The following is a 24,162-nucleotide window of genomic DNA, read 5'->3' on the forward strand; positions in this document are numbered from 1 at the left end:
GTCACATTCACATGCAACAGATAATAGTCAGTAAACAGACAAATGGGTTGAACTACCTTCCGCACATCTCACACTGGGAATCAAGCCCACAACCCAACTATGTGTGCAACCAGAGCATGTGCCCTCACCAGGAACTGGAGCTTTCTGGTGTTAGATAAGGTGGTCAGAGAAGGCCTCTGAGAACGGGAACTTAAGCTGAGCACTCAAGGGTGGGAAGAAGGCATGTTCTGGAGAGGAGAGCCTAGCACAGGTGGCCGAGAGGCAGGAACTTGGTGAGATGGAATAAAGAATGGAAGTCTCTGTGGATAGAGGTATGCTGGAGAGAAAAAGATCAGGGATTTGGGATTTATTCACCACGTGATGGGGAGCTATGGGGTGCCTTAGTCCGAAGAATAGTACGTACTGCTGTACGGAGTTCAGATCATGGGTAACAGCGGCCCGGGAAGCCTTTAAGAAAACATACTCCTTTGAAATTGGTTTGGCTCAGTGGATAGAGCGTTGGCCTGCGGACTGAAGGGCCCCGGGTTCTATTCCGGGTAAGGGCATGTATCTTGGTTGTGGGCACATCCCCAGTAGGGGGTGTGCAGGAGGCAGCTGATTGATGTTTCTAACTCTCTATCCCTCTTTATTCCTCTGTAAAAAATCAATAAAATATATTTGAAGAAGAAGGAGGAGGAGGAGGAGGAGGAGGAGGAGGAGGAGGAGGAGGAGGGAAGAAAACCTAGGGTTCCTGGGGTTCCAGGGAAATGAGAAAGGAGGTGGAGAGCACTGTAGGAAATCGGGACTCATTTAGGGATGATGCATAGAGGGAAAGATGAGCACTGGTAACAAATACTGAATTTTAAAAAAAGAAAAAGAAAGAAGGAAGGAAGGAAGGAAGACAGAAAGAAAGACAGAAAGAGAGAGAGAGAGAGAGAGAGAGAGAGAGAGAGAGAGAGAGAGAGGGAGGGAGGGAGGGAGGGAGGGAGGGAGGGAGGGAGGGAGGGAGGGAGGGAGGGAGAGAGAAGGAAGGAAGGAAGGAAGGAAGGAAGGAAGGAAGGAAGGAAGGAAGAAAGAAAGAAAGAAAGAAAGAAAGAAAGAAAGAAAGAAAGAAAGAAAGAAAGAAAGAAAGAAAGAAAGAAAGAAAGAAAGAAAGAAAAAGATAACCACCAAGGAGAAACTGGGGGAAGCCCTCTACCTCAGTCCTGGACCAAACCTCCGCCTTCACCAGCGCCTATTCCTTACCCGGAACTATTGTGGTGTGGGAGCTCACTTCCGACAGGGGCAAGAAAGAGACGTACTCTTTCCTGTGCGTCACTTCCGGTCCAGCCGACCAGCTTTACTAAATGGTTCGGGTACTCACGGAGGAAGAGGTTTCATCAGTTTCTCTGACTCTGTTCCCGCTGCCTTCGCTCCCCCACGCCACCGCAACCTCGGAGCCGCCGGCGCCTCTTGCCTCCCATCCCGCCAGCCAGATCCTTCAGGCTCCTTAAACATCTCAGCTTGAAGTTCCTCTGGGTGCCCCGCGCCCCTGTCCTTCCAAGGCCCCCTCTAGCTCTCTGCTCAGTCCCCCGGAAGCCCGGGAGCCAACTGTGTGGATGGTGGTAACGACCTCACTTTTCTGTTGGGATTGACTGACTAAAGGTCCAGTGACTGCCTAGATCTGACTGTTAAGGGGATGGAAAGGTGGTCTGGGCTGTGACTGACCAGGTAGGATCTTTCCCACAAGTCAGACATGGATTGACCAGCTTCAGGGCAGCTGTGGCACCTTCTGACCGTCCCGCCAGAGTGGTGGAACTTGTCCATCAGACTGACTGACCAATGACGGACTGCTCTGGACTGGCTCACCAAGACTGATTAGCTCAGGTCTACGCAGATTTGGGGGATCCAACTAGGGTGAAGGGTTTGAACTGACAGATCTCTTTCCCTTATGGTGACTGACCTCCTGTCTCCACTACCTGTACAGCCAGCTTCACTGACCTCCTGTCTCCACTACCTGTACAGCCATGGAGAAGATGTCCCGTGTGACCACCGCCCTGAGTAGCAGTGCACTAACAGGCCATACTATGCACTGCCACCTGGATGCTCCAGCCAATGCCATCAGTGTGTGTCGCGATGCCGCCCAAGTGGTTGTGGCAGGCCGTAGCATCTTCAAGATCTACGCCATTGAGGAGGAGCAGTTTGTGGAGAAGCTGAACCTGCGTGTGGGCCGCAAGCCTTCGCTCAACCTGAGCTGTGCTGATGTTGTCTGGCACCAGATGGATGAGAACCTGCTGGCCACAGCAGCCACCAACGGGGTGGTGGTCACGTGGAACCTGGGCCGTCCATCCCGTAACAAGCAGGACCAGCTGTTCACAGAGCATAAGCGCACGGTGAATAAAGTCTGCTTCCACCCCTCTGAGGCCCACGTGCTGCTCAGTGGCTCCCAGGATGGCTTCATGAAGTGCTTCGACCTCCGCAAGAAGGACTCTGTTAGCACCTTCTCAGGTGAGGCCCTCGGAGGCGGGTTGGGCAGGTGTGCGTCTTTACAGGTGGCTGGACTATCCAGGCAGGTTAAGACGTGCTGCATGGACCCCTGGCCTGGTGGCTCAGTTGGTCAGATAGTCGTCCCGTACACCAAAAAGTTGCCGTTGGATTCCCAGTCAGAGCATGGACCTAGGTTGTGGGTTTGACCCTCCATAGAGGCACATCCAGGAGACAATTGATTGGTTTTTCTCTCTCCCCCTTCTTTCTATAATAGATAAAAACATCCTCAGGTGAGGATTTAAAAAAAGAAAAAAAAGCCGTCAGATATATGCTCCCAGAGGGCTTCCTGGGGGAGGGGCCAGCTTAGCTGGACTGAGGGAGTAGGTGGTGGTCAGCAGGGAGGGACAGGCAGGCCTAGTTGAAGTGTGAGGAGTAGCTGGAGTGTGGCTGCAGCTCTGAAGCATCCGAAAGGACAGCTGGGCATTGGATGGAAGGGCAGAGCCTGAACAGACCTACAGCCAACCTCGGAGGTTGTGGAGATGGTGGTTTCACTGCCTCCTCTTTCCTTGCCTCAGAGCCCCAGGCTGCCTCATTGCAGGAAATCCACTGGGACCTTCAGAGTCCTCAGCCCTGGGATGCAGAGGTGGGGTGCACTGCCTGGTCCCACTGTGGCTCTTTTCCTAACAGGCCCAGCCCCGTCAGTGGTCTTGAGACAGTTCTCCCGTGTCCATCTCAGTGAAACCAAGTAAAGCACAGGGCAGAGTCCTTGGAGAATTGAGGGTGGAGTTCCCTTAAGACAGACCCTGAGCTACCTGTGCTGGGGTAAAAGCTGGACACCGCTCAAAGGCTCTTGGTGTGCCAGTTTATGGTGATGGACATGGACCCGCAAAGCCTCCAGGCCTCTGGAGTTGACCAAGAACTTCAGCTCAAGGTGGAGGGACTGGGCAGAGGCTGAGGCACCCGCATCCATGCCTCCTTCTGGGCCTCAGAACTCGTTGGGGAGCGTAGACAGGTGGTCCAGTGAGCCTCCTGTTCACCCAGTCCTGAAGCTAGGCCACAGCTTTGTACAAGGACTGACATCAGAGAAGAATCCAGGGAAAAGCAAGGTCCAGGAGTTTATATCAGAAACCACCTGATGCCACCCTGCATGGTGTGGATCAGTGGTTAGAGCATAGGCCTGTGCACTGAAGGGTCTCGGGTTCAATTCCTGGTCAAGGGCACACACGTGCATTGCAGGTTCCATCCCCAGCCCCAGTTGGGGTATGTTTTGAAATCAGTGGAAAAAATGTCCTCAGGTGAGGATCAACAAAACAAAAGAAACTGCCTTAACTGGTTTGGCTCAAGTGGATAGAGTATTGACCTGCAGACTCAAGGGTCCCAGGTTCGATTCCTGTCAAGGGTATGTACCTTGGTTGTGGACACATCCCCTGGGGGGGGGGTGCAGAAGGCAGCTGATTGATGTTTCTCTCTCATCAGTGTTTCTAACTCTCTCTCCCTCTCCCTTCCTCTCTGTAAAAAATTAATAAAATGTATTTTTTTAAAACTAAACTAAAAAGAAACCACCTGATGCCTGGTGTCCTGCTCTCCAGCCCAGGCTGTTGTGTCTGTGAGGCCTCGCCTCTTGTCTATTCTAGGCAGGACTCCAAGGGTCCCAGCCACTCCAAGGATTCCCCTCTTGGCCACTCTCTTTTCTGGAACCCCCTGTGGGCTTCACCCCTCACCTTCTCCCACTGACATCCTCCCATAGGCCAGTCTGAGAGCGTGCGGGACGTCCAGTTCAGCATCCGGGACTACTTCACTTTCGCCTCCACCTTTGAGAATGGCAATGTGCAGCTCTGGGACATTCGGCGGCCTGACCGTTGTGAGAGGATGTTCACAGCCCACAATGGGCCTGTCTTCTGCTGTGACTGGCACCCCGAGGACAGGTATAGGGCGGGCTGGGGCCAGGGCAGTAGGACGGGATGGGTGGCACTCATGGAAGCATTCGCTCTCTCACTGCCTCAAGTCCTGTAAGTCAGAGAGTGGGGAACCCTCCCGCCCCAAGAGAAGAAACTGAGGGCTTCCTGGGCCTTCCATAGGGGCTGGCTGGCCACAGGTGGGCGTGACAAGATGGTGAAGGTCTGGGACATGACCACCCAACGTGCCAAGGAGGTGCACTGCGTGCAGACCATTGCCTCAGTGGCCAGAGTTAAGTGGCGGCCCGAGTGCCGCCACCACCTGGCCACGTGCTCCATGATGGTGGACCACAACATCTACGTGTGGGACGTGCGCAGGCCCTTTGTGCCAGCAGCCATGTTTGAGGAGCACCGCGATGTCACAACTGGCATCGCCTGGCGCCATCCGCATGACCCTTCCTTCCTGCTCTCTGGCTCCAAGGACAGCACACTGTGCCAGCACCTGTTCCGTGACGCTAGCCAGCCTGTAGAGCGTGCCAATCCTGAGGGCCTGTGCTATGGTCTCTTTGGGGACCTGGCCTTTGCGGCTAAGGAGAGCCTAGTGGCCGCTGAGTCAGGGCGCAAGCCCTATGCTGGTGACCGGCGCCACCCCATTTTCTTCAAGCGCAAGCTGGACCCTGCGGAGCCCTTCGCAGGTCTCGCCTCCAGTGCCCTCAGCGTCTTTGAGATGGAGCCTGGCAGTGGCAGCATGAGCTGGTTTGTGGACACTGCTGAGCGATACGCCCTGGCTGGCCGGCCACTGGCTGAGCTCTGTGACCACAATTCCAAAGTGGCTCGGGAGCTTGGCCGAAACCAGGTAGGTGGGGCTGAGGGGGACTGAGGGACCATGCCCTTGGGACAAGGTCAGGGGACTCCTTTAACTGCTGCACCCAGCCCCTGCCCTGAGTTCCGCTCACCAACCCTCACCTGCCCCAGTAACTGTGTGTACTCAGGGCCCCAGAACAGAGCAAATACTAGTGCCATCCTGGGGGTACAATTTTGGGGCATGATGAGGCTTAACGCCCCTAATTCTGGCTCATTCTTGCTCAGACCTCCTAAGGCAGGGGTCTTCAAACTATGGCCCGCGGGCCACATGCGGCCCACAGAGGAGTCTGATCCAGCCCGCCAGGTTTTTTGGGCAGTGAGCGCAGCCAAGGTGTTACAGTAGGAATTAGTAGTTCATATAGTCCGGCCCTCCAGCTCTCTGAGGGACCGTGATCTGGCCCCCACTTTAAAAAGTTTGAGGACCCCTGTTAAGGTGTCTGGCCCTGTATAAGTCCATACTGCCTCTCTCATCATCCCCTGGGGGGTGAGGCTTATCTCCCCATCAGCCACCTCCCTCAGCTGCTGCTTCTGTGCCCTGCAGGGTGGGAGCTGGGATTTTCTGTCTTTCCTATGGGCCTTGGTGTCCCTACCTGAGGTTGGTCTTGACACTGGGTCCCTGGACAGATGAATGCAGAGAGTTTGTAGTTCCATCCAGGCAAAAGGAGGGCCTGCATGGGACACAGGGACGCAGGACCTGTGAGTGACCAGTGCCCACTCCTAGGTGGCACAGACTTGGACCATGCTACGGATCATCTACTGTAGCCCTGGCCTGGTGCCCACTACCAATCTCAATCACAGCGTGGGCAAGGGCAGCTCCTGCGGCCTGCCACTCATGAACAGGTAATCCCTGGCGGCGGCTCTCAGAGGGTGGGACTGCTGGAGCCTACCCACCTATTAGCCCTCCCTGCCCCCAGTTTCAACCTGAAGGATATGGCCCAGGGACTGGGCAGTGAGACCCGGCTGGACCGCAGCAAAGGCGACACGCGGAGCGACACGGTGCTGCTCGACTCTTCGGCTACACTCATCACCAATGAGGGTAGGCCAGAGGGCAGCACGGGGCATTGTGGGAGTAGGGCCGGGGCATCCCACAGCAGCCAGCTGTGTACATCCCTCCCTTCCTCTGGGCAGATAACGAGGAGACGGAGGGTAGTGACGTGCCTGCTGACTACCTGCTGGGCGATGTAGAGGGCGAGGAAGACGAGTTATACCTGCTGGATCCAGATCACGCCCACAGTGAGTGGGGGCTAGGAGGGGCAGGGCTGGGAGTCAGGGCCAGAGGCTCAGACCTTTGCCTTCCGGCCCCTGCCTCACAGCTGAGGAGCCCGAGTACGTGCTGCCCCAGGAGGCCTTCCCGCTGCGCCATGAGATTGTGGACACGCCCCCGGGCCCGGAGAACCTGCAGGACAAGGCAGACTCGCCACATGTGAGCGGCAGCGAGGCAGATGTGGCCTCGCTGGCGCCCATGGACTCCTCCTTCTCGCTGGTCTCTGTTTCACACGCACTCTACGACAGCCGCCTGCCACCCGACTTCTTCAGCGCCCTGGTGTGCGACATGCTACGCTTTTATGCCGAGCAGGGCGATGTGCAGATGGCTGTGTCCGTACTCATCGTGCTGGGGGAACGTGTGCGCAAGGACATAGATGAGCAGACGCAGGTTGGTGAGCGGCTGGAAGGAGGGCCTCCCTGCACACCTGCCTGGGCTGGTACCCAGCATGCTGGGGTAAACCCGTGCCCACGACCCTGGTCTCTCGCCTCCCTCTGTCCTCCCCGCACCATCAGGAGCACTGGTACGCGTCCTACATCGACCTGCTGCAGCGCTTCTGCCTCTGGAACGTGTCCAACCAGGTGGTCAAGCTCAGCACCAGCCGCGCCATCAGCTGCCTCAACCAGGCCTCCACCACCCTGCACGTCAACTGCAGCCACTGCAAGCGGCCCATGAGCAGCAGGGGCTGGGTCTGCGACAGGTGCCACCGCTGCGCCAGCATGTGCGCAGTCTGCCACCACGTGGTCAAGGGCTTGTTCGTGTGGTGCCAGGGCTGCAGCCACGGGGGCCACCTGCAGCACATCATGAAGTGGCTGGAGGGCAGCTCCCACTGTCCTGCTGGCTGCGGCCACCTGTGCGAGTACTCCTGATGTGGTCCGGGGAGGGAGGAGACGAGCCTGGGCAGGCTTGTGAACCAAATAAAGGAAATGGAATCACGGTCTGTGGCTGCCCTGTCCTCTCATTGAGCAACTCTGTGGGGCGGGAGGGCAACGCTCCCCTCCCCCTCCTCCTGGCCCCCAGGAACTGATAGAAGTCCCTAGCAGTTGTCTTCCCCCTGCTTTCCGGAGGTAACGCCCCTTGTGGGCGGGCCAAAGGAGGCGCTTCCGGGAGCCCTCCCGACGCTAGGCTGTTTCCACGACTACGGAGTTCCCGTCGTGCCTCGCGGCGGCGGGCTCATGGCGCCGAGGGTGCACAATCTCCTGCTGCTGGTGCTCTGGACGCAGATGGCTCCCGCCCGGCCCGGCCCCGAAGAAGAAGGCGATGGAGGGTGGTGAGCGGAGAGGGCCGGTTGGGGAGGGGGCGCGCGGCGGGGCGCCCGGGTGGCTGACCGGCTGTGCCCACAGGCGGCGGCGCGGAGCAGCCCCTGCGGCGGTGGCGGAAGAGGAGCGCTGCACCGTGGAGCGCAGGGCTGACCTAAGCTACGCGGAGTTCGTTCAGCAGTACGTGCGCCCTCCCAATGCCGCCCCACCTCCCACCCAAACCCGTCCGGGAGCGCTGTCACCCCCCTATTTGCCTGCTGCGCACCGGGACCCCCGAGACTGCCTCCTCTTGAACTCCTCCTCGAGCAAGTGTGTGGCGGCGGGAACAAGGATGTGTCAGGCCCAACTTAGACTCTACCATTCCTTCTAGCTACGCCTTCTCCAGACCTGTCATTCTGCAGGGACTCACCAACAACTCAGTGAGTACTGGTTCCTCTCCTGGCCACCTCTCCCCGTGTGGGGCCGGACCCTTAAATACTCTCTCCACCCCCAATCCCCAGAGGTTCCGGGCCCTGTGCTCCCGCAAAAGGCTGCTGGCATTATTTGGGAACAACGTGATTCGGCTGAGCACTGCCAACACCTACTCCTACCAGAAAGGTGAGTTGCCCCACTGCACAGCCAGCCTGCTTGACAGCATCCTGGAGGCAGCATCAACCAGTCCTGCCCGGCCCTTTCCCCGCAGTGGACCTACCCTTCCAGGAGTATGTGGAGCAGCTGCACCCCCAGGACCCCACCTCCCTAGGCAATGGTGAGCACTTGGGCTGGAGGCAGTGGGTTGGGGTGGCACTTGGGAGTGCCCAGGTGCCAGGACCCCTGCTTCCTCCTGTCTTTTGCTGGCAGACACTCTGTACTTCTTTGGGGACAACAACTTCACTGAATGGGCATCACTCTTTCAGCATTACATCCCACCCCCGTTTGGTCTGCTAGGCACCACCCCTGCCTACAGCTTTGGGATCGCAGGTGGGTGCCTTACGGGACCAGGGGATTTGGGGGATGGGGAGTGCAAATTGGGTTTGGTCATTTGCTGCTCATAACTAACCCCACAGGAGCTGGCTCTGGGGTGCCCTTCCACTGGCACGGGCCTGGGTTCTCAGAAGTGATCTACGGACGAAAGGTCAGCATAGGGTTATGGCTGAGACTTCTGGCTCATTGACCACAATACAAAGAGTGACCTTGCTGCTCCCACCCCCAGCGCTGGTTCCTATACCCCCCTGAGAAGACACCAGAGTTCCACCCCAATAAGACCACTCTGGCCTGGCTCCAGGACACCTACCCAGCCCTGACACCATCTGCACGGCCCTTGGAGTGCACCATCCAGGCTGGTGAGGTCAGTGGTTGTTGGGGGGGGGTGTCAGGCGGGGGGGGGGGGGGGGGATTGAGGCCCCTCCCACCCCCACCCCTGGTAATCTCTCCGCCCCACCCGATCCAGGTTCTGTATTTCCCTGACCGATGGTGGCACGCCACACTCAACCTCGAAACCAGTGTTTTCATCTCTACCTTCCTCAGCTAGCCAGAGCGGGCAGCTGGCGAGCCCAGTCTCACACCAGCACACATCCCTATACTGCTCACAGGTTTTATTACAAGGACAGTGGTAGTGGCAGCAGCCTCTGCCCGAACCACCACAGCCTGCTGTTTCAGGCCCAGAAGGGAAATGGGGGACAGGGAGTGGGAGGGCTCATGGCCTACCAGCAGAACGGATAGAAGATGGGATGGGGACACCAAAGTAGGGATCCAGGGACACAAACTATATACAGGAGCAGAGGGGGGTACTGCCCCAAGGCCCTCCTGGGCCCGGGTGCCAGGCAAGGAGGGGCAGGTTGCCCTCCCACTTGCTGTGCCTCAGTAGTCCTCCACCCAGCCATTCTCAGAGATGAACGCATCGATGACCTCTTTCATGGCCAGGTTGGGGATGAGCTGTTCCTGGGTCAGAGGGCTCCGGGTCACAGGGTCAAAGTGGCCCACACGCTGCAGCGACAACAGAGTCAGAAAGTGTTTGGTGGACTGTGGCCCTGCCCCCAGCACCCCTGGGCCCTCACCTGCAGGTGCTCCTCAATGTCCTTACGGTCATAGGTGATGCCGCTGGGCGTGATGCACGGCTCCCGCATCAGCTCGAAGCTGATTTTGCCACACAGATAGTCCGGGATGTCTCGCTTCTGCGTCACAAGGGTCAGGGGTCAGGAAAGGGACACTCCTACTGTTCCTGCTACCTGCAGGCCCCAGAGAACAGCCAACTCACCTTTCTCTTCTCGTCCACCTGGGAGAAGAGGTCATCCATGTCTGCTAAGTACTTGTCCTGCAAATAACCAAGCAGCCATGCATGGGCCAGACTTCCCTTCTCCCTTCCCGACACAGACACACTCAGGAGCCAGGGCACCCTCACAAAATGTGCACACAAACACAAGACCCACACGTGGGCCGGGGCACCCTCACGTGCTTGGCCTCGATGCAGGCCTGCTGGGCCCGGACGTGGCCATCCTCCTCATCACCCTCATGGTTCCGCTGACATTCTTCCAGCTCCCTGGGGGTTGACCGGGAGCTGGTCAGAGACAGATCTGGCCAGGAAAGGTCAGACTCCACCCCAACCTCAGGTTTGTTCAGGCCTTGTCCCCCTCTGTCTTCTGTCACCAGGGTTAGCCTTCAATAAACATTTGTGTTCATAACAAAGTGGTGACTTGTTGGGGGGAAATGGGGGGGAAGGGGGTTCCCAGGGTCTGTCATCACAGCCCACCTCTCACGCTCGGCCACAATGAGTCTCGTGAGGTAGGAGTGCAGCTCATTCTCCTGGTGGATGCGCCGCTCCTCAATGCTATTCCAGCGCTTCTTCTTGGCGATGCGCAGAGCACTGGGGATGTCGTCCCCAAAGTTGAGTCGCTGCTCCTTAGCCAGGTTGTAGGCTGGGGGAACAGGCTTCTGGTCACCCTTTGGCCAGCCCACCCACCCGGTCCCAAGGACCCCCTTAACCAGCCAGCCTGTAGACCCACCTCGCTGCAAGTTGGCAATGGCTTCATCATAGCTCTCCATCTCCAACTGGCATTGCCCCAGGAAAAAGTGTGCCTTAACAGACTGCCCATCCAGCTCCAAGGCACGCCGGCAGTCAGCCAGGGCCTGCTCGTGCTGCTGCATCTTCAGGTAGCACAGCGCCCGGTTGGTGTAATACACTGCCACCAGGGGATTCCGGGTCTGGGGACCAAGGCAGGCCAATCAGCAGGAGGGAGTGAGCTCAGCCTGCTCCCTCTGTCCCAGGCCTTGTCCTGCCCTTGGGGTCCATGGTTGAAATCAAGACACTAGACAGCTTCAAAGCCTTTGAGGCCTGAGGATGGGTGGAGGGTGGTGAGGCCTGCCTGAGCCCTCTCAACTCAGCAGGTTTTGTAAAGGTAAGTTTACCAGACTGGGAGGTCCCCAGCTTTGGACTGGGATCCCTGGCCCTGCCGGCACCAAGCGCCCTAAAGCTCCCACCCGACCATAGGTCTCCAGCAACCAGCACTGGGTTCAAGAATCTCGGCCTTGGCACCTTTGCAACGAGATCATCGAGTCCTCAGAGCCTAAGTGCTCCTTCCCCGTCAGAACCAAAGCCCTCCTAAAGTCCGAAAAGGGCGGCCGAGCAGGCCCGGCCCCACCCCCTCCTCTGGCCCGGACGCCGGTCCCCTCCCCCGGCGCCGGTGCACTCACGATGGCGCGGCCGTAGCAGGCCGCCGCCTCCGGGTACTTGCGGCCCACGAAGAGCCGGTTGCCCTGCTCCTTGAGCTCCTGCGCGCTCGGGCTCTTCTCCGGGCTTCCGCCGGCTGCGCCCAGCCGCGCGCCGCCCTCCTTCTCCTCCTTGCCCTTCATGGCGCCGCGCGGCACGGCCCGGGACCCGCTCCCAGACTCAGTGCCCGGGTCGCCCAAGCCCGCAGCCCGAGCCCGAGATCCGCTCGGGCCCGGTCCAGCGATTCGCCACCGGAACTTCCGGCCGCATGGGGCGGAGTGAGCAGGGCGGAACCGTGCGAGCTGGTGGGCGGGGCCGCGCCTGCGCGCGTCGCTCTGTCGGGGGCGGGGCTGATGGGCTCGGGGGGCGGGGCTACGTGAGCCGCGGCGTCGCAGGTCTGGAGAAGCGCCGGGGTTTGCACCGGGAAGCTCCGCCCCTCGCGTGCGGGGGTCGTCCTTCCAGGAGACGGCCCCGCCCACTCCCCAGGCCGCCCACGCCCACCGAGGCCCCGCCCGGCGCGTGAAATTGGCGGCCGCCCGCGGGCTGGGGGACCGAGAGGACCCGGGCTGCTGGCGCACCGTGGAGAGGGCTGCGGCCGCGCGCGGGGTGACTGGAAGTCCTGGACCTATGGTAGGGCAGGGGGCCTCGGTGCCCAGACTCCGGCACCGCCCCTCCCCAGGCATCCAGAGGATTTCCCCGTGGGCATCGAGGTCGGAGCGGAGCACGAGGCGCGTGGAAGCTGGCGGTGAGGGGCTTCCACGTGCAGGGCTTCCACGTGGGTGGCAGAACCTCGGCGGGCGAGCCCGCCTCCTGGTGTCGGGGCTTCCTTTTGGCGGCCGCCCCTTGCGCCGTGGGGCGGGGCTTCCTCCCGGTAGTGAGTCTTCTTGTTGTGGGGCATGCCCTCCTGTCGAGGTCCACCACCAGTGACCATTCCGCCTCCCCCAACTCTGCTGCTCAGGGCCGCTGCCACCCGCGCCTGAAGCAGCTGGTGACCCTAGAGCTGGTAGTAAAGCCCTGGGTCGCCGCCTCCCTCCATGGCCTCAAGGTTAGTGGGAGAGCTGGTTATATGGGCGGGTCACAGGAGGGACCAGCTAGTGACTTTGCGAGATGAACCCCGGGTCACGTCCATGGCATGGAGGGTCATTGATAATGGCCGCCCCCACCGAGGTTGTTGGGACACTGGCGGGTCTGAATGCTGGCCTTTCACTCCCCCTTCCCACCCCTACCCTCGCCCCCACCCCAGTCTTAGCTGTTGCAGCTCCTGAGGGGGCAGCCTTCATGCCCAATGAGGCAGTGGACCCAGGACCTGGCCTGCCAGCCCTGCAATATACTTAAGGTACTACCCGCCGTACCTGGACCAGGTGTGGAAGCGTGCCACAGCCCTGAGCCGAGGTGAGGGGACGGCTGGTAGGCTAGAAGGACATCCAGGACTCCGGTCAGGATGGAGTGTACAGAGCTGTTCCGCAGGACAGGATGCCCTGGGCCCCAGACTCCCTGCGCGCCTCCCAGGCAGGGCCTTAGGGCTGTGAAGAGAGCACTATGGACCTGGGCTGTGGGGTAGAAGCTGTGCCCCAACCTGCGTCCTGACCTCAGCCCTAGCCTAGCCATCTCTGAGGGTACCAGGCCGGCCGGGAAGTATAGGACCCAGTCCGACTGAACTTGACTATGGCCTGCTCACCTGCCAGGTGACTGTAGGAGCTCAGTAAATGCTTGCTGAACTCACTCCAGACCATGAGGTCCACAGCCCCTCTCCAGGGGCTCCCACTTCCCATGCAGACATCCCTCATACGCCTGCAGAGGAGCAAGGGGGAATCCAGGCTGCCCACATGGAGGGAAGAGCCCTCACAGTTGGCTCATTGGGGGAGAGGGGGAGGCCAGCCCAGCCCCCAGAGCCCCATTACAGCTACCTGGTGTTGCGTAAAATATTTATTTATTCTCCAAAAAGGCTCAGACTGCAAGTGTTGGAGGGAGACCAGGATAGCGTTCCTCTGGGACCACCCTTGGGACCTCCACCACCCAGCCCGGCCCAGCAGTCCTAACCCCCCGGGCCTCAGAGGGGGGCCAGGGCTGGTGTAAGGCTTGGTTTGGACTCAGTAGGCCACAGGGGCCACCTGCCCTCGCGGGAGAAGCAGCCCGAAGACATACTTTCACAGAAGGTGGGCATGCAGGCCACGCCCTGGCCCACGTGGCCTCCAGGAGTCCCTCAGGGTGGTGGAGGGATGTGGGCACCCAGCAGGTCATAGGCGAAGATGTTCCAGAAGATGGCGAAGAGCAGGAAGGTGCCGTAGGCGAGCAGCACCACCCACCAGCCACACTGGTCCCGAAGGCGTTCCTCGTAACTGCGCAGGATGGTCAGGCCCATGCTGACGCCCACCACCGCGCCGGCCAGGTGCGCCATGAAGCTGGGCTGCGGGCCCGAGGCTGGCAGTGGCGGGGAGAAGCGCAGCCACACGGCCCGGCCCACCTCCGAGCTCACTGCGGAGGGAGTTGGCACATGGGAGGCACCCTGGCCCTGGGCTCGGGTCCCCGCCCGCCTCCGGCCCCCTTCGTCCCCACTTACTGCACACCAGGGCCAGCACCATTCTCAGCAGCTTGTAGGGACACCTCATCCCAGCCCAGTTCTGATGGGACACGAGACAGGCGGTGAGGCAGGCCTCGGGGCCCCTCCCCAGCCCACCCCGGTGGTTTCATTACCATGACGACATTGGCCAGGTGCGCAGAGCACAGGGCGTAGACTCCGCCAGAGCCCCCCACCACCGGGGCCCGCATGTCAGTGATGGAGACAGTCAGGGAGCCTGTGTGAAGCAAGGGGACGGCCGTGAGGAGGCGGCCTTCCGGCGAGGTGGCCGGGGGCTGTGCGCCCGCCTCACCTGCCAGCACGCCGGCCAGGTAGAGCAGGCTGATGCGGAGCAGGCCGTGCACCATTTCCAGGGGCACCCCAATCATCAGCTGTAGGAGCGCGTTGAACCCCAGCTGCTCCAGCCTGGTCACAGAGAGGCAAAGGGGCGTGATGGGTGTTGTCGATCATCAGGCTCCCAGCCCCAGCCACTCTGAACTTGGGGGCGCCAGAAGGGGGCCTCACTCACCCAACGTGCATGAACATGTAGGTGAGGAAGCGCCAGGCCCGCGCTCGGTGCCCGGGGTGGTACACCAGAGGGCTCTTCATGTACTCGGGGTGGTAGGTCTGCAGCACCCACTTGTTGAGGCGGGCCCCGTAGCACAGGAACACGATGATCTAGGAGAGGAGGGCGTCAAGACTGGGCCAGGCCGGGGATGTGCGTGGCAGGCGGGGGGTAGGCTCACCTGGGCCAGAGTGACCGAGGCCATAAACACGGGGGGCGGGCAGCTTCGGTGCCGGTAGAAGTACCAGTGGCGGTCCACCTCTCGGGGCAAGATCTCGTAGGCCACGTAGCGCACAAACCGCTTATAGACGCCCAGGCCCGGCTCGTCGAGCAGCCCATCCCGGGGCAGTGCCCGCTGTCCGTTGGCGATGGCCCGCTTAAAGCTGCTTGAGCGCTTGCTGCTGATCTGAGGGAGCAGGGCCTGAGCATGGGACATCGTACTACCCCCACGGCCTCCGTGCCCACCTGGTCTGCCCAGCTCCGCACAGGGTTTGGAGCCCTGCTCAGTGGGAGGTGAGGGAAGAGGGGCCACCTGCCCACCCAACTCCAGCCAGGCACTGTGCAGGCCAAGGCCCGGGCCCCCCGCTCCTGTTGCCCACCCACGTTAGCACTGACCAGGTCCACCAGCTCCTGGTAGCAGACCTGGCCCCGCTCGTTGCTCTGGGCCAGGGCCACCAGCATGTCCAGCTTGGCTGGATCCAGGGGTAGCTCATGGCTGTGCACCAAGCCCGTGAAGGTGTCTGCACCGATGAAGCCCGTGTTCTCAGGGTCCAGCTGCTGGGGTGGGGGTGGAGGAGGTGATGCTGGCCAAGGCCTGAGAGCGGACCAGACCCACAGACCAAAGGCTACCCCGAACCAGCTGGAAAAGGCAGTCTCCCAGCACCCTGTGCCCACGTGGTCTCAGGAGCTGCCAGGGAATCGGTTCCTGAGTCCCCAAGCCTCTAGGGGTCTCCTCACCTCATTTTGGCTCTGTCCATCCTGGAAGGATAAGGCTGAAGTCTGAGGACTGTCACCCCCGCCCCTTGCCCCTCCTCGGGGACCCTGGTCTGGCTCACCCCCTCCTGGGGTCTCAGGTGGCGGGCCAAGGTCGTGCATGAGAGGGTTTGAGGAGTGGACAGGAGCGGGGGTTGGGCTGAGGCTCTGCCAGTTCCATTTCCCCGCCCAACCCAGCGGCAGGGGCGGTGCCCGAGCCCCTCTACCCCAACGCACCTGCTCCTGGATAAGCTGCAGCAGCGAGCTCCTGTCCATAGAGCCGGGCCGGTCCGGGGTCGACGGCCAGGCCGGGAGGGGCTGCGCTGCGGATGCCTCCGCTCCGCCCCGGCCCGTGCGCTCCGCCCACTCCGCTTGGCGCCGCGTCACCGAGCGGCCCGCCCGCCCCCCCCGCACGCGTGGCCGGGACACGCGCGTGCCCTGCACGCGGACGCGCTCCGGGATGGTGATGGCCCGGCCAGTGTCCCTCCCTCCACCCGCTCAGCACATGCGGGCTTCCCCAGCCTCGCCCCCGCGCCCTGGCAGAGCTCCATGACGGAGCCGCAGCTGCTCCTCCTGACGGGACAGGAGTGGAAACTGAGCCACAGGCGCCAGCCAAGCCCCTGGTATCCCTTCTCCCGAGATGGGGTCTCGGCATCCACACCACCCCCTTGGGGAAGCCTCCCCGGACCACCCACCACCCGATTCCCCAGGCGGCGGCTCCTTGAAAGCGTCTGCCCGCCAGAGTGCTGGTCAAGGCCCCCCAGATGGGTGCCAAGACTGCCAGGGCTGTTCGTGAAGGGCAGAGGCTCCTGCATGCTCTTTGCAGACCAACCCCAGCTCACATCTCTGACTGGAGGCCCTGCAGCCACAGGCCGGACAGTGACAGTGGAGAGGACAACCCCAGGGGGCATTGGGGAGCCCAGCAGTCACAGCTATCGGGGCGGAGACCACGAGGGACAAGGCTGCAGCTGAGATAGGAAGGGCTCCATTTCCTGGGGAGGCAGGTAGAGCCCTCCAGCAGCAGAGGTTACAGACCAGGAATGTGTTACCACAGCAGCCCCTCAGGGAACCACTCAGAACCCCAATGCCATGGAGCCATCAATCCCAGCAGCCCGGCCTCAGGATAGAGCCCAAGTGAGAGTGACACCTTCGCAGCTGCAGCTGGGAGAACAGCAGGACAGTGACCATATGACCAAGAGTCTTCCTCCCTCCCCTGGCTGGTGTGACTCAGTCGTTGAGCATGAACCAGGAGGTACCAGTTTTGTTTTGTTTTTAGGGGTTTTTTTTAAAAATATATTTTATTGATTTTTCACAGAGAGGGAGAGGGACAGAGAGCCAGAGACATCAATGATAAACATTGACCAGCTGCCTCCTGCACACCGCTCCCCCCCAGTGGGAATGTGCCCGCAACCAATGTACATGCCCTTGACTGGAATCAAACCTGGGACCCTCCAGTCCAAAGACTGACGCTCTATCCACTGAGCCAAACCGGTTTCGGCTAAGATACCAGTTTTGATTCCCTATCAGGGCACATACCCAGGGTTGGGTGCTTGATACCCAGTATGGGGAGTGTAGGAGGTAGCCGATCAATGACTCCCTCATCAATCATTGATGTTTCTATCTCACTTCCCCTGCTCCCTTTCTTACTGGAATCAATTAAATATATATTTTTAGTCTGACCCCAGACCCTGCTGGGTCAGGCCTGAGCAGGACAGGTAACTCCCCCCACCTCCCAGGACAGCACCTGATGCTCTGGGAGAAACCTGGGTGTGGGAGCTGTCTTGCATGGAGTGATTGACGGCAGGAGGGGCACCAGCCTGGGTAACCAGGGCCTTTCAGTCCCACCATGGGCTGCCTCTGCCCCAGGTCCCAGAACACTGGCCAAGGAAGCATTTGGGCAGGTGCCGAAACATAATCCCAAGTAGAGCCTCCCAAGAAGCCCCCTCCCCTCAGGCTGGCATCTCTTCCTGCCGCCCACCCAGTGAGTGTCAGGCCTCTGGTCAGGGTGTGGGGACAGGGCAGCTCCCCCGACACCAGCAGCCACCCTGCACCCAGTTCCACCTCAGAATCCCAGCTCCTCCCCACAGCTCGGGCGGGCTGCCGGGATGGATGCCGAGGTTTGGGAAGGAGGCAGGCCACGTCAGGAAAGCATGGACCTCAATGGGCGGCTCCCAGGCTGCAGCTGACCCACAACCAGAACCTCATGTGGGCCTGTTTGAGGTGGGGGGTCGGGAGGGAAGTTTCCAGTCCACAGAGGCAAAGGACGTGATTAAGAAGAGCCACCTTCAGAAAAGTAGGGTCCAAGATGGAAAAGACACTGAAGTTTAATCAGGAAACCCAACCTCACACCTTCCACGAGGGGTGCAGCCCTGGGCCAGTTCCCCATCGATGGAGCGGGGAGGAGCACTTCCTGCCCCACCTCCTGCCCGCGGCCCAAAGCTCTGCCCTCCGACTCCCCTCATCCCCCTGGCTGCCTGGGACCAGGAGTGGGTGGAGCCCTGAGGATTCAGATCTAGGACCACTGGCTTCTCACCTATAGCCCCTGTCTCTCCAACGCGATGCCCACACAGGCAGGTGGTGCTGGGCAGGCACAGGCTGGCAGGACCTGGGGCCCACCTTTGGGGCTGGGCAGTGAGTAGGCTGTCCCCAGAAGCAAAGTGTAGACAGTGGGTGGCCCAACAACAGCACCCTGGGGCCCTGAGATCAGACTGCGGGCACCAGGGCCTCATCGGCTCTTCACCAGGACTCTGTAGAGCGAGAAGCTAAGGATGGCAGCAACAGCAGCCCCAAAAGCCCCCAGGGTCACCCGGAGCCAGAAGGAGGTGGTGTGCAGCTCCCTGTGGGCCAGGTACCTGCAGGAGAAAGGGGCTGGTTGGAGGCACCCTCAGGGTGCTGTCCAGAGCTTGCAGCTGTACCCCCATCACCACCACCACCCCAATCTCCTGGAAAGTCACAGAGCTGCTAGCAGACCACAGGGCAGCTGGTGAGACCAGGCCCCAGAGGGCCCTGTCAGGACCTCAGCACCTGACCAAGGCCCACCCTGCCACCCTGAATGACTCCAGTCTGACACCCCAGCTGTTCCCCTCTCCGGGGACAGGGACCATCAGTGCCCTGGGACAGGGACAGGCCTCCCACCACAGGGGCTGTGGAGCTGGTACCCACGGGAAGGCGGCCATGGTGGCAAGCCGGGTGAAGACAGCTGTGCTTGGCTCTCCTGGGCCAGCGCAGGAGAACGGAGCAGGGGCGGGCAGCCGGTGCCTGCGGCAGAACTCAGCTGGGGACAGCCCGGGCAGCGCAACACCTTCAGGCAGGTCGGCCTTGGAGGATACGAAGAGGCAGGGGGTCTGCCCATCCATGTAATGGCGCTGCAGGGGAAGGGGCCACGTGATACACGGTCCCGGAGCAGGCAAGGAGAGGGTGCTGGGGCGCTACCACTCAGCCAGGCTGCCCACAGGAGGGCGGGGGAGGTGGCGGCTTGCCTTGTAGACGTTGGTGCAGAGTGCAAAGGACTGGGGGTCACTGCCATCAAACATCAAGCAGGCGACGTCACAGGCAGCATCCGACGCAGTGGACAACAGGCTGTCTGCATCCACCTCACATAGCTGGACAGAGAGTGGCCTCAGGGAGACGCAGGGAGCTCAATTCCCCAGGCCACATTGGGACAGCACTGCCCAGCATGCACCCGGGATCTACTGCAGGGACCCCCGACCCAAACACTCACTATCAGGTACTTTTCCTGCCCGTTGACCTGCACCGTGTTGATGGCATAGATGGCAGATGTCTGGTGGACCTCCCTGGTGTCCTAACATTGAGGAGGGAGGTACCTGAAACTCACTGGCCCTGATGCTCCCCAAAGCCCTACCCCACCCCCCAAGGCCCCAGATGGGAGCGGGTCCCCTCCCCCAACACACAGTGATGCTCACCCCTAGGCCTCGGCCAAGGAAGGCCTGCAGGAAGGCAGACTTGCCCACGCCACGCGCTCCCACCACCTTGCACAGAAGGACATTCCTGTGCGTCTGTCCCTTCTCCTGGTCCAGCCTCTTCTCACGGGTGACTGTGAGGATGGAAAAGACAAGAGTAAGCGGCTGCCAGGGAGCAGCTGGCCAGACCCCGGGAGGGTGGGCGCCCACCTGTGATGGCGTGAGTCTGGGAGTCCTGATTGCAGAGGGTGGGGTAGCCCAGGTAGCCGAGGTGCTCCAGGCAGCGCCGGACATCCAGGTAGGTCACCAGCCTGGGGCAGGAGGGGCACAGGGGGCGCGGTCAGCATCATGAAAAGGCAACACTGTCTGCAAAGCGGGGCAGGCCGGGGCTGCACTCACGTCCACTGGCAGAGGTACCCGTGCAGCGGCAGCCGACCTGCTTCAGTCTGGACTTCTTGCAGGAACTGAGGGCCCCACGGGGGTGCTGGGGACACGCTGAACAGGTCCTGCAGCTGTGCCAGTGAGAGGGCTCCGTCACGGTCCTGCAGGCAGAGGGGCTGTGGTGACACTGCTGGGGGCCAGGACTGGAAACCAAGACAGGCAGCACGGCAGGGGGACAGCGCCCTCACCTGGTCATGCTTCTCAAACACCCTCTGCACAAACTGGTAGCCAAAGTGGTTGAGCTCCGTGCTGCAGCCGGGGGGCACGTGAAGCCTGTGGGGTTGCCATCCGTTTCCACCACGCTCAGGGTGCAGTCCGACCCTCCCTGCCAGTCTGACTGAACCCCAGAGTTCCTCCAACTCTCTCCCTCGACTGAGCACCACAGCAGAGAAGCAGGCAGGGATGTGGCTGGGGCCAGGGGCCACATGCCCAGCATTAAATCCCAGTCTGCCTGCCCACAGCAAGGTGCCTCCTGCACAGGCCACCCTCCGCCTGGGCAAGGACTCCAACACCACCACCCCCGCCCCCCGGGCACCATCCAACCCTGAGAGCCCACCCACCACTCACGGAGGGAAGAGGTAGTCGGTGGTCAGCTCCAGCGTGTCGCCATAGCCGAAGCGCCGCAGGATGGTCCACGTGGTCTCATGGCGGCCGCGCTGGATGAAGAGCGTGTTCAGGAAGAGGAAGCCTGTTCAGAGAGAAGCAGAGAAGGTGACGCTGGGTGTGACCTGAGCCCCTCCCCACACCAGGAGGACAGGCAGGGCTCCAGGGCTCACCGTCCAGGGTCAGCCGGTCATCCCGCACCCCTCCTGCCACGTTCTTGCGCACCACCATCTTCACGTCCTCCAGGGCTTGTGGGGCCAGGGGATGCCCGAAACAGGATTTCTGCCTCCAAGAGAAAGTTGCTGCCAGTGAGCGGCTGCCTGGTCACTAACGGCGTGGGGCCCGGCTGCAGCCAAAAAGGGGGAGGGGGGACACTCCCGAGAGGTGGAGGGGCCCCACCTGGAAAGCATTGAGCTCCTCGTCGCTGAGCGCCTGGTCCAGGTCCTGGTCCGAGAGCCTGAAGATGCGTGTGAGGGCCTGGGTGCACGCAGGCTTCAGCTGTGGGGACAGCCGGCTCAGCACGTTCCCCAGCCCCACCTGCTGGCTGCCCCACCCAAGCCAGCCGCTCACCTGCTTGGTCTCGGGGTCATAGAGCGGAGCGGTGGGGTGCAGCACGGCCTTCTGGGCGTAGTAGAACAGCTCTGAGATGTTCCTCAGGTTCTTGGCCGAGCACTGGGGACCACCGGGACAGACTCAGAGAGTGCCCGATGCTGGGAGACTCGAAGGCGCTGGCCCAGGGGGTCGGCAGCCCCCGTCCCACGGAAGTCCTCAGTAAGAAAGCTTGTCTGTCTTAGGTCCCAGGCCACCAGCACGTGAGTGCTTGCTGCAGGGCCCTGGCCTGGCCCTTCTCTTCTTCACCCCAGTGCCCCCTGCCTGGCCCTGCTATGCACGCCTGTACCTCCACACAGGTCTCAATCTCAGGGAACTGGCTCATGATGGGCAGCACAGCCTCCATGGAGCTCCCTGGCCGCAAGTCCGACTTGTTGCCCACCAGGATGATGGGGACCCTGGAGAGAGGCCCACGGTCACCAGGGGATGAGGGAGCTGGAGGAGACCCCCCAGCCCCTTGGGCACTGCCCATTACCTGGGCCCCTCCTCTGTCCCTCCATTCACCAGGGGGATCCATTTGGTGCGGATCTGAAAGGCAAGACCTGGCATGAGGGGAGGGAGCCGCCCAGCCCACACCTCTCCGATGGAACTTAAACCTGAGCCGAGAGAGACGGGGCAAGTTGAGGGCCACAGGCACGGTCACTGGGAACAAGTAGAGAAGGCACCTTGCAGGTGTGACCTTATCTGATGCTAGCCGTTTCCAAACAGCCCCCAGGGACCTGGGTCAGCAGCTCAGGATAGCCCCTCTGCAAGCCCAAGTGGCTTAGACTCATGGCTGCTCATGCTTTCTGCAGGACGGGGTCACAGGGAGCTCCCTGGGGAAGCTGTGGGGGCCTGTGGCCAAGAAGCTCCCCCAAGCACCCATTAGAGATGGGGTTGGCCACGGGGGTGAGTCACCCAAGCACATGCCTCAGCTGGGCACCCCCCTGGGGTCCGAGCAGAGAACAGAATGACGACCAGCTGGGTGACAGCGGCAGGGACCCAGGACCCTCACTCACTCTCTCGCTCACCTTCTCAATGGTGGCCTCCTCGGACACGTCGTACACCACACATACCACGTTTGCCTGTGGGGGAGGGCACGTGGCACAGCATTACCACAGGCTTCCTGTCTACACCACCCGGCACTCACAGGCAAGGCAAGGCATGGCTCAGAGACCAGGAAGCCATCCTTCACTGGTGCTCCTCAGCCAGTGCTCCTCGGCAGTGTCACTGGGATGGATGGTCATCTGCTGTGCAAATCTCAGACGGCCCTTCCCCGTGCACTTCCAGGTGCCAGCACTGCGACTCTGGTCAGTGAGTCCCCTGAAGGCTCAGGGCATGCACAGCCACCCCAGGCATTTGGTACCCCAGATCTGGCCTTGGTCCTTCACTCCTGTCCCTTTGGGCAGAAAAGATGCCGAGAACAGCACGCCAGCACACAGCAGAAGCCGCAGAGGGACAGGGCAAGGCTGCAGGGGCAGCTTCCTCCCAGGGGCTTGGCCCAGACACATGGCCCCCTGGTAACAGGTGAACAGAGGGCTGTGCAGCCTGCAGCCCGGGTCACTGCGCTCAAAGGCCCAGAATAGTGGATTGCACTACAGGGTGGGGGGTAGGTGGCTGGGGCACAGGGCTGTTTCAGGGGTCATTTTGAAAGATAATGAGATCTGTCCCCCAGTGTCCACTGGAAGAGTGAATGCTGGGTGGAGAGACATGGGGTTGGCCAGCCGTGTGGGGAGGAGGAGGAAGTGATGATCCCTTGTCTCCCCAACTCCCAGCAGGGTGCATCACAGTAACCCCAACAACTTAGTCCTGAGAGGTCATGGAAGAATTAGCGAGGCTGAAGACGCTCTGAGCACCTTAATCTGGTCCCTCAGAGAGAGAAGCCGATCAGAACTAGGCAGCAGCCCACCCCCAGAGCCTGAGCCTCGCCCCCCAGGGAGGGGGCGACCCTCCCTGAGCCCCAGAACACACTGCACCTTGTTAATCTCGTCCTGGAGCTCCTCCACCGTCTGCTCAGCTTCTGGATGAGAAGGAGAGACCGCACTGCAGACCTCCAGCCCGAAACGCGGCTCCAGGGCAGGACTTAGGGCGGGGAGGGGCGGGGGCGGCTCTACCTGAGGAATCCACGATGTGTGTGGGCACCTTCTCCGGGGTGACGTCCGCGGGAATGGTGATCTCTTCCGCCCGGGGCGGGACCTGAAGCACACTGGCCGTGAGGGTGGCCCGGGGCGGCGGTAGGACCGCCCCGGGGCCTCAGTCCCTTCCTCTGCGCGCCCGGCACCGCTTAGCACCGCCATCCTCACCTCTTCGGGGAACTCCTCGCCCACCAGCGACAAGATGAGAGACGTCTTCCCCACCTGGGCTGCGCGGGACGGCGCGGTCAGCGCGGCGGCCAAGGTCGCGGCGCCCCCCCTCCCACAGGACAGGCCCGGCCCGCCCCCGGCGCCTACCCTCGCCCAGCCCGACCCCTGCCAGGGCGCCTACCCTCGCCCAGCAGCAGGATGCGGACGTCCCGCTTCATAGCAGCCGACGCAACTCCGGCCGCAGCACTTCGGGAGTCCTCTGCCCACGCCGCCGCCCCCAGCCCGCACTTCCGGCCCCGCCCGCGCAGCCGCACCAGCGAGCCCGGCGGGCCAGAGAGGCCGGGGTGCGCGGCAGTGCCACCGCGTGGGCGCATCCGGCATTGCTGGCGCCGTGCCGGCCAGGGGGCGGGGCTACGGCTTCGGGTGCCACTAGGCCCCAGCAGTTTCCCGCTGGGGCAGGACCAGCCCACCCTGGGCAGGATAGCCCTTGCAGGTGGACTGGCCAGGGCCTCAGTGCTGGACAGGGAACAGGAGGTCTGGGATATGGGCAGAGGCTGATTCAGGCCAGGCAGGAGAGCCAGGCCCAGGGCAGTAGGAGCCTGGAGTGACCAGCAGACAATGCGACAATGCAACAAACATCATGTTTATTTCAACTGTACAGGTAGAAACATAGAAAAGCACTCAGGCCGAGACCGGTTTGGCTCAATGGATAGAGCGTCGGCTTGGGGACTAAAGGGACCCGGGTTCGATTCCGGTCAAGGGCATGTACCTTGGTTTTGGACATATCCCCAGTAGGGGTGT

The 24,162-nt window shown here is 61.4% G+C and overlaps 5 protein-coding genes across 20 annotated transcripts; 2 read left to right on the forward strand and 3 right to left on the reverse strand.

Annotated features, from left to right (window-relative positions):
• The first annotated feature begins 1,266 nt into the window (after positions 1 to 1,266).
• Positions 1,267 to 7,458, forward strand: WDR24 (WD repeat domain 24). Of its 3 annotated transcripts, none has more exons than XM_084882199.1 (9): positions 1,267 to 1,583; positions 1,950 to 2,466; positions 4,193 to 4,370; positions 4,524 to 5,196; positions 5,926 to 6,044; positions 6,119 to 6,240; positions 6,333 to 6,437; positions 6,518 to 6,858; positions 6,984 to 7,458. In XM_084882199.1, exons 2-9 carry the CDS (start codon positions 1,986 to 1,988, stop codon positions 7,335 to 7,337), a joined length of 2,373 nt encoding a protein of 790 aa, XP_084738325.1. In that variant the 5' UTR covers positions 1,267 to 1,583; positions 1,950 to 1,985; the 3' UTR covers positions 7,338 to 7,458. The 3 variants fall into 3 exon arrangements, with proteins under 3 accessions (XP_084738325.1, XP_084738324.1, XP_084738323.1); XM_084882198.1 differs by having other exon boundaries at positions 1,268 to 1,583; positions 1,984 to 2,466; XM_084882197.1 differs by having other exon boundaries at positions 1,269 to 2,466.
• A 39-nt stretch (positions 7,459 to 7,497) lies between these two features.
• JMJD8 (jumonji domain containing 8) lies at positions 7,498 to 10,391 on the forward strand. Of its 2 annotated transcripts, none has more exons than XM_084882213.1 (9): positions 7,498 to 7,738; positions 7,812 to 7,907; positions 8,098 to 8,146; positions 8,228 to 8,324; positions 8,410 to 8,475; positions 8,568 to 8,687; positions 8,774 to 8,841; positions 8,920 to 9,054; positions 9,157 to 10,391. In XM_084882213.1, the coding sequence occupies exons 1-9, from the start codon at positions 7,644 to 7,646 to the stop codon at positions 9,235 to 9,237; spliced, it is 807 nt and encodes a 268-aa protein (XP_084738339.1). In that variant the 5' UTR covers positions 7,498 to 7,643; the 3' UTR covers positions 9,238 to 10,391. The 2 variants fall into 2 exon arrangements, with proteins under 2 accessions (XP_084738339.1, XP_084738340.1); XM_084882214.1 differs by having other exon boundaries at positions 7,498 to 7,735.
• Positions 9,287 to 11,739, reverse strand: STUB1 (STIP1 homology and U-box containing protein 1). The gene is made up of 7 exons (XM_084882205.1): positions 11,397 to 11,739; positions 10,709 to 10,907; positions 10,456 to 10,621; positions 10,158 to 10,245; positions 9,964 to 10,020; positions 9,764 to 9,880; positions 9,287 to 9,692 (listed from the first exon to the last, which is right to left on the reverse strand). Exons 1-7 carry the CDS (start codon positions 11,553 to 11,555, stop codon positions 9,567 to 9,569), a joined length of 912 nt encoding a protein of 303 aa, XP_084738331.1. The 5' UTR covers positions 11,556 to 11,739; the 3' UTR covers positions 9,287 to 9,566.
• A 1,549-nt stretch (positions 11,740 to 13,288) lies between these two features.
• On the reverse strand, positions 13,289 to 17,687 carry RHBDL1 (rhomboid like 1). Of its 7 annotated transcripts, none has more exons than XM_084882207.1 (8): positions 15,744 to 17,687; positions 15,150 to 15,308; positions 14,716 to 14,955; positions 14,499 to 14,647; positions 14,283 to 14,395; positions 14,107 to 14,207; positions 13,973 to 14,033; positions 13,289 to 13,751 (listed from the first exon to the last, which is right to left on the reverse strand). In XM_084882207.1, exons 1-8 carry the CDS (start codon positions 15,780 to 15,782, stop codon positions 13,360 to 13,362), a joined length of 1,254 nt encoding a protein of 417 aa, XP_084738333.1. In that variant the 5' UTR covers positions 15,783 to 17,687; the 3' UTR covers positions 13,289 to 13,359. The 7 variants fall into 7 exon arrangements, with proteins under 7 accessions (XP_084738333.1, XP_084738332.1, XP_084738338.1 ...); XM_084882206.1 differs by having other exon boundaries at positions 15,150 to 15,311; XM_084882208.1 differs by having other exon boundaries at positions 13,292 to 13,751; positions 14,716 to 14,940; positions 15,150 to 15,311.
• A 125-nt stretch (positions 17,688 to 17,812) lies between these two features.
• Positions 17,813 to 23,684, reverse strand: RHOT2 (ras homolog family member T2). 7 transcript variants are annotated; one of them, XR_014794872.1, is made up of 20 exons: positions 23,543 to 23,684; positions 23,362 to 23,420; positions 23,173 to 23,254; positions 23,035 to 23,078; positions 22,090 to 22,143; positions 21,555 to 21,607; positions 21,369 to 21,477; positions 21,041 to 21,142; positions 20,870 to 20,968; positions 20,644 to 20,752; positions 20,435 to 20,555; positions 20,056 to 20,140; positions 19,826 to 19,968; positions 19,637 to 19,737; positions 19,430 to 19,560; positions 19,228 to 19,308; positions 18,986 to 19,108; positions 18,669 to 18,871; positions 17,960 to 18,358; positions 17,813 to 17,916 (listed from the first exon to the last, which is right to left on the reverse strand). XR_014794872.1 is itself a non-coding variant. In XM_084882200.1 (19 exons), exons 1-19 carry the CDS (start codon positions 23,577 to 23,579, stop codon positions 18,232 to 18,234), a joined length of 1,863 nt encoding a protein of 620 aa, XP_084738326.1. In that variant the 5' UTR covers positions 23,580 to 23,684; the 3' UTR covers positions 17,813 to 18,231. The 7 variants fall into 7 exon arrangements, 5 of the variants coding, with proteins under 5 accessions (XP_084738326.1, XP_084738327.1, XP_084738328.1 ...); XR_014794873.1 differs by lacking the exon at positions 23,362 to 23,420 and having other exon boundaries at positions 23,543 to 23,666; XM_084882200.1 differs by having other exon boundaries at positions 17,813 to 18,358.
• Positions 23,685 to 24,162: the final 478 nt, after the last annotated feature.

This window comes from Pipistrellus hanaki (assembly GCF_964339955.1).
Source record: "Pipistrellus hanaki genome assembly, chromosome: 4".
NCBI classification, from domain to species: Eukaryota; Metazoa; Chordata; class Mammalia; order Chiroptera; family Vespertilionidae; genus Pipistrellus; species Pipistrellus hanaki.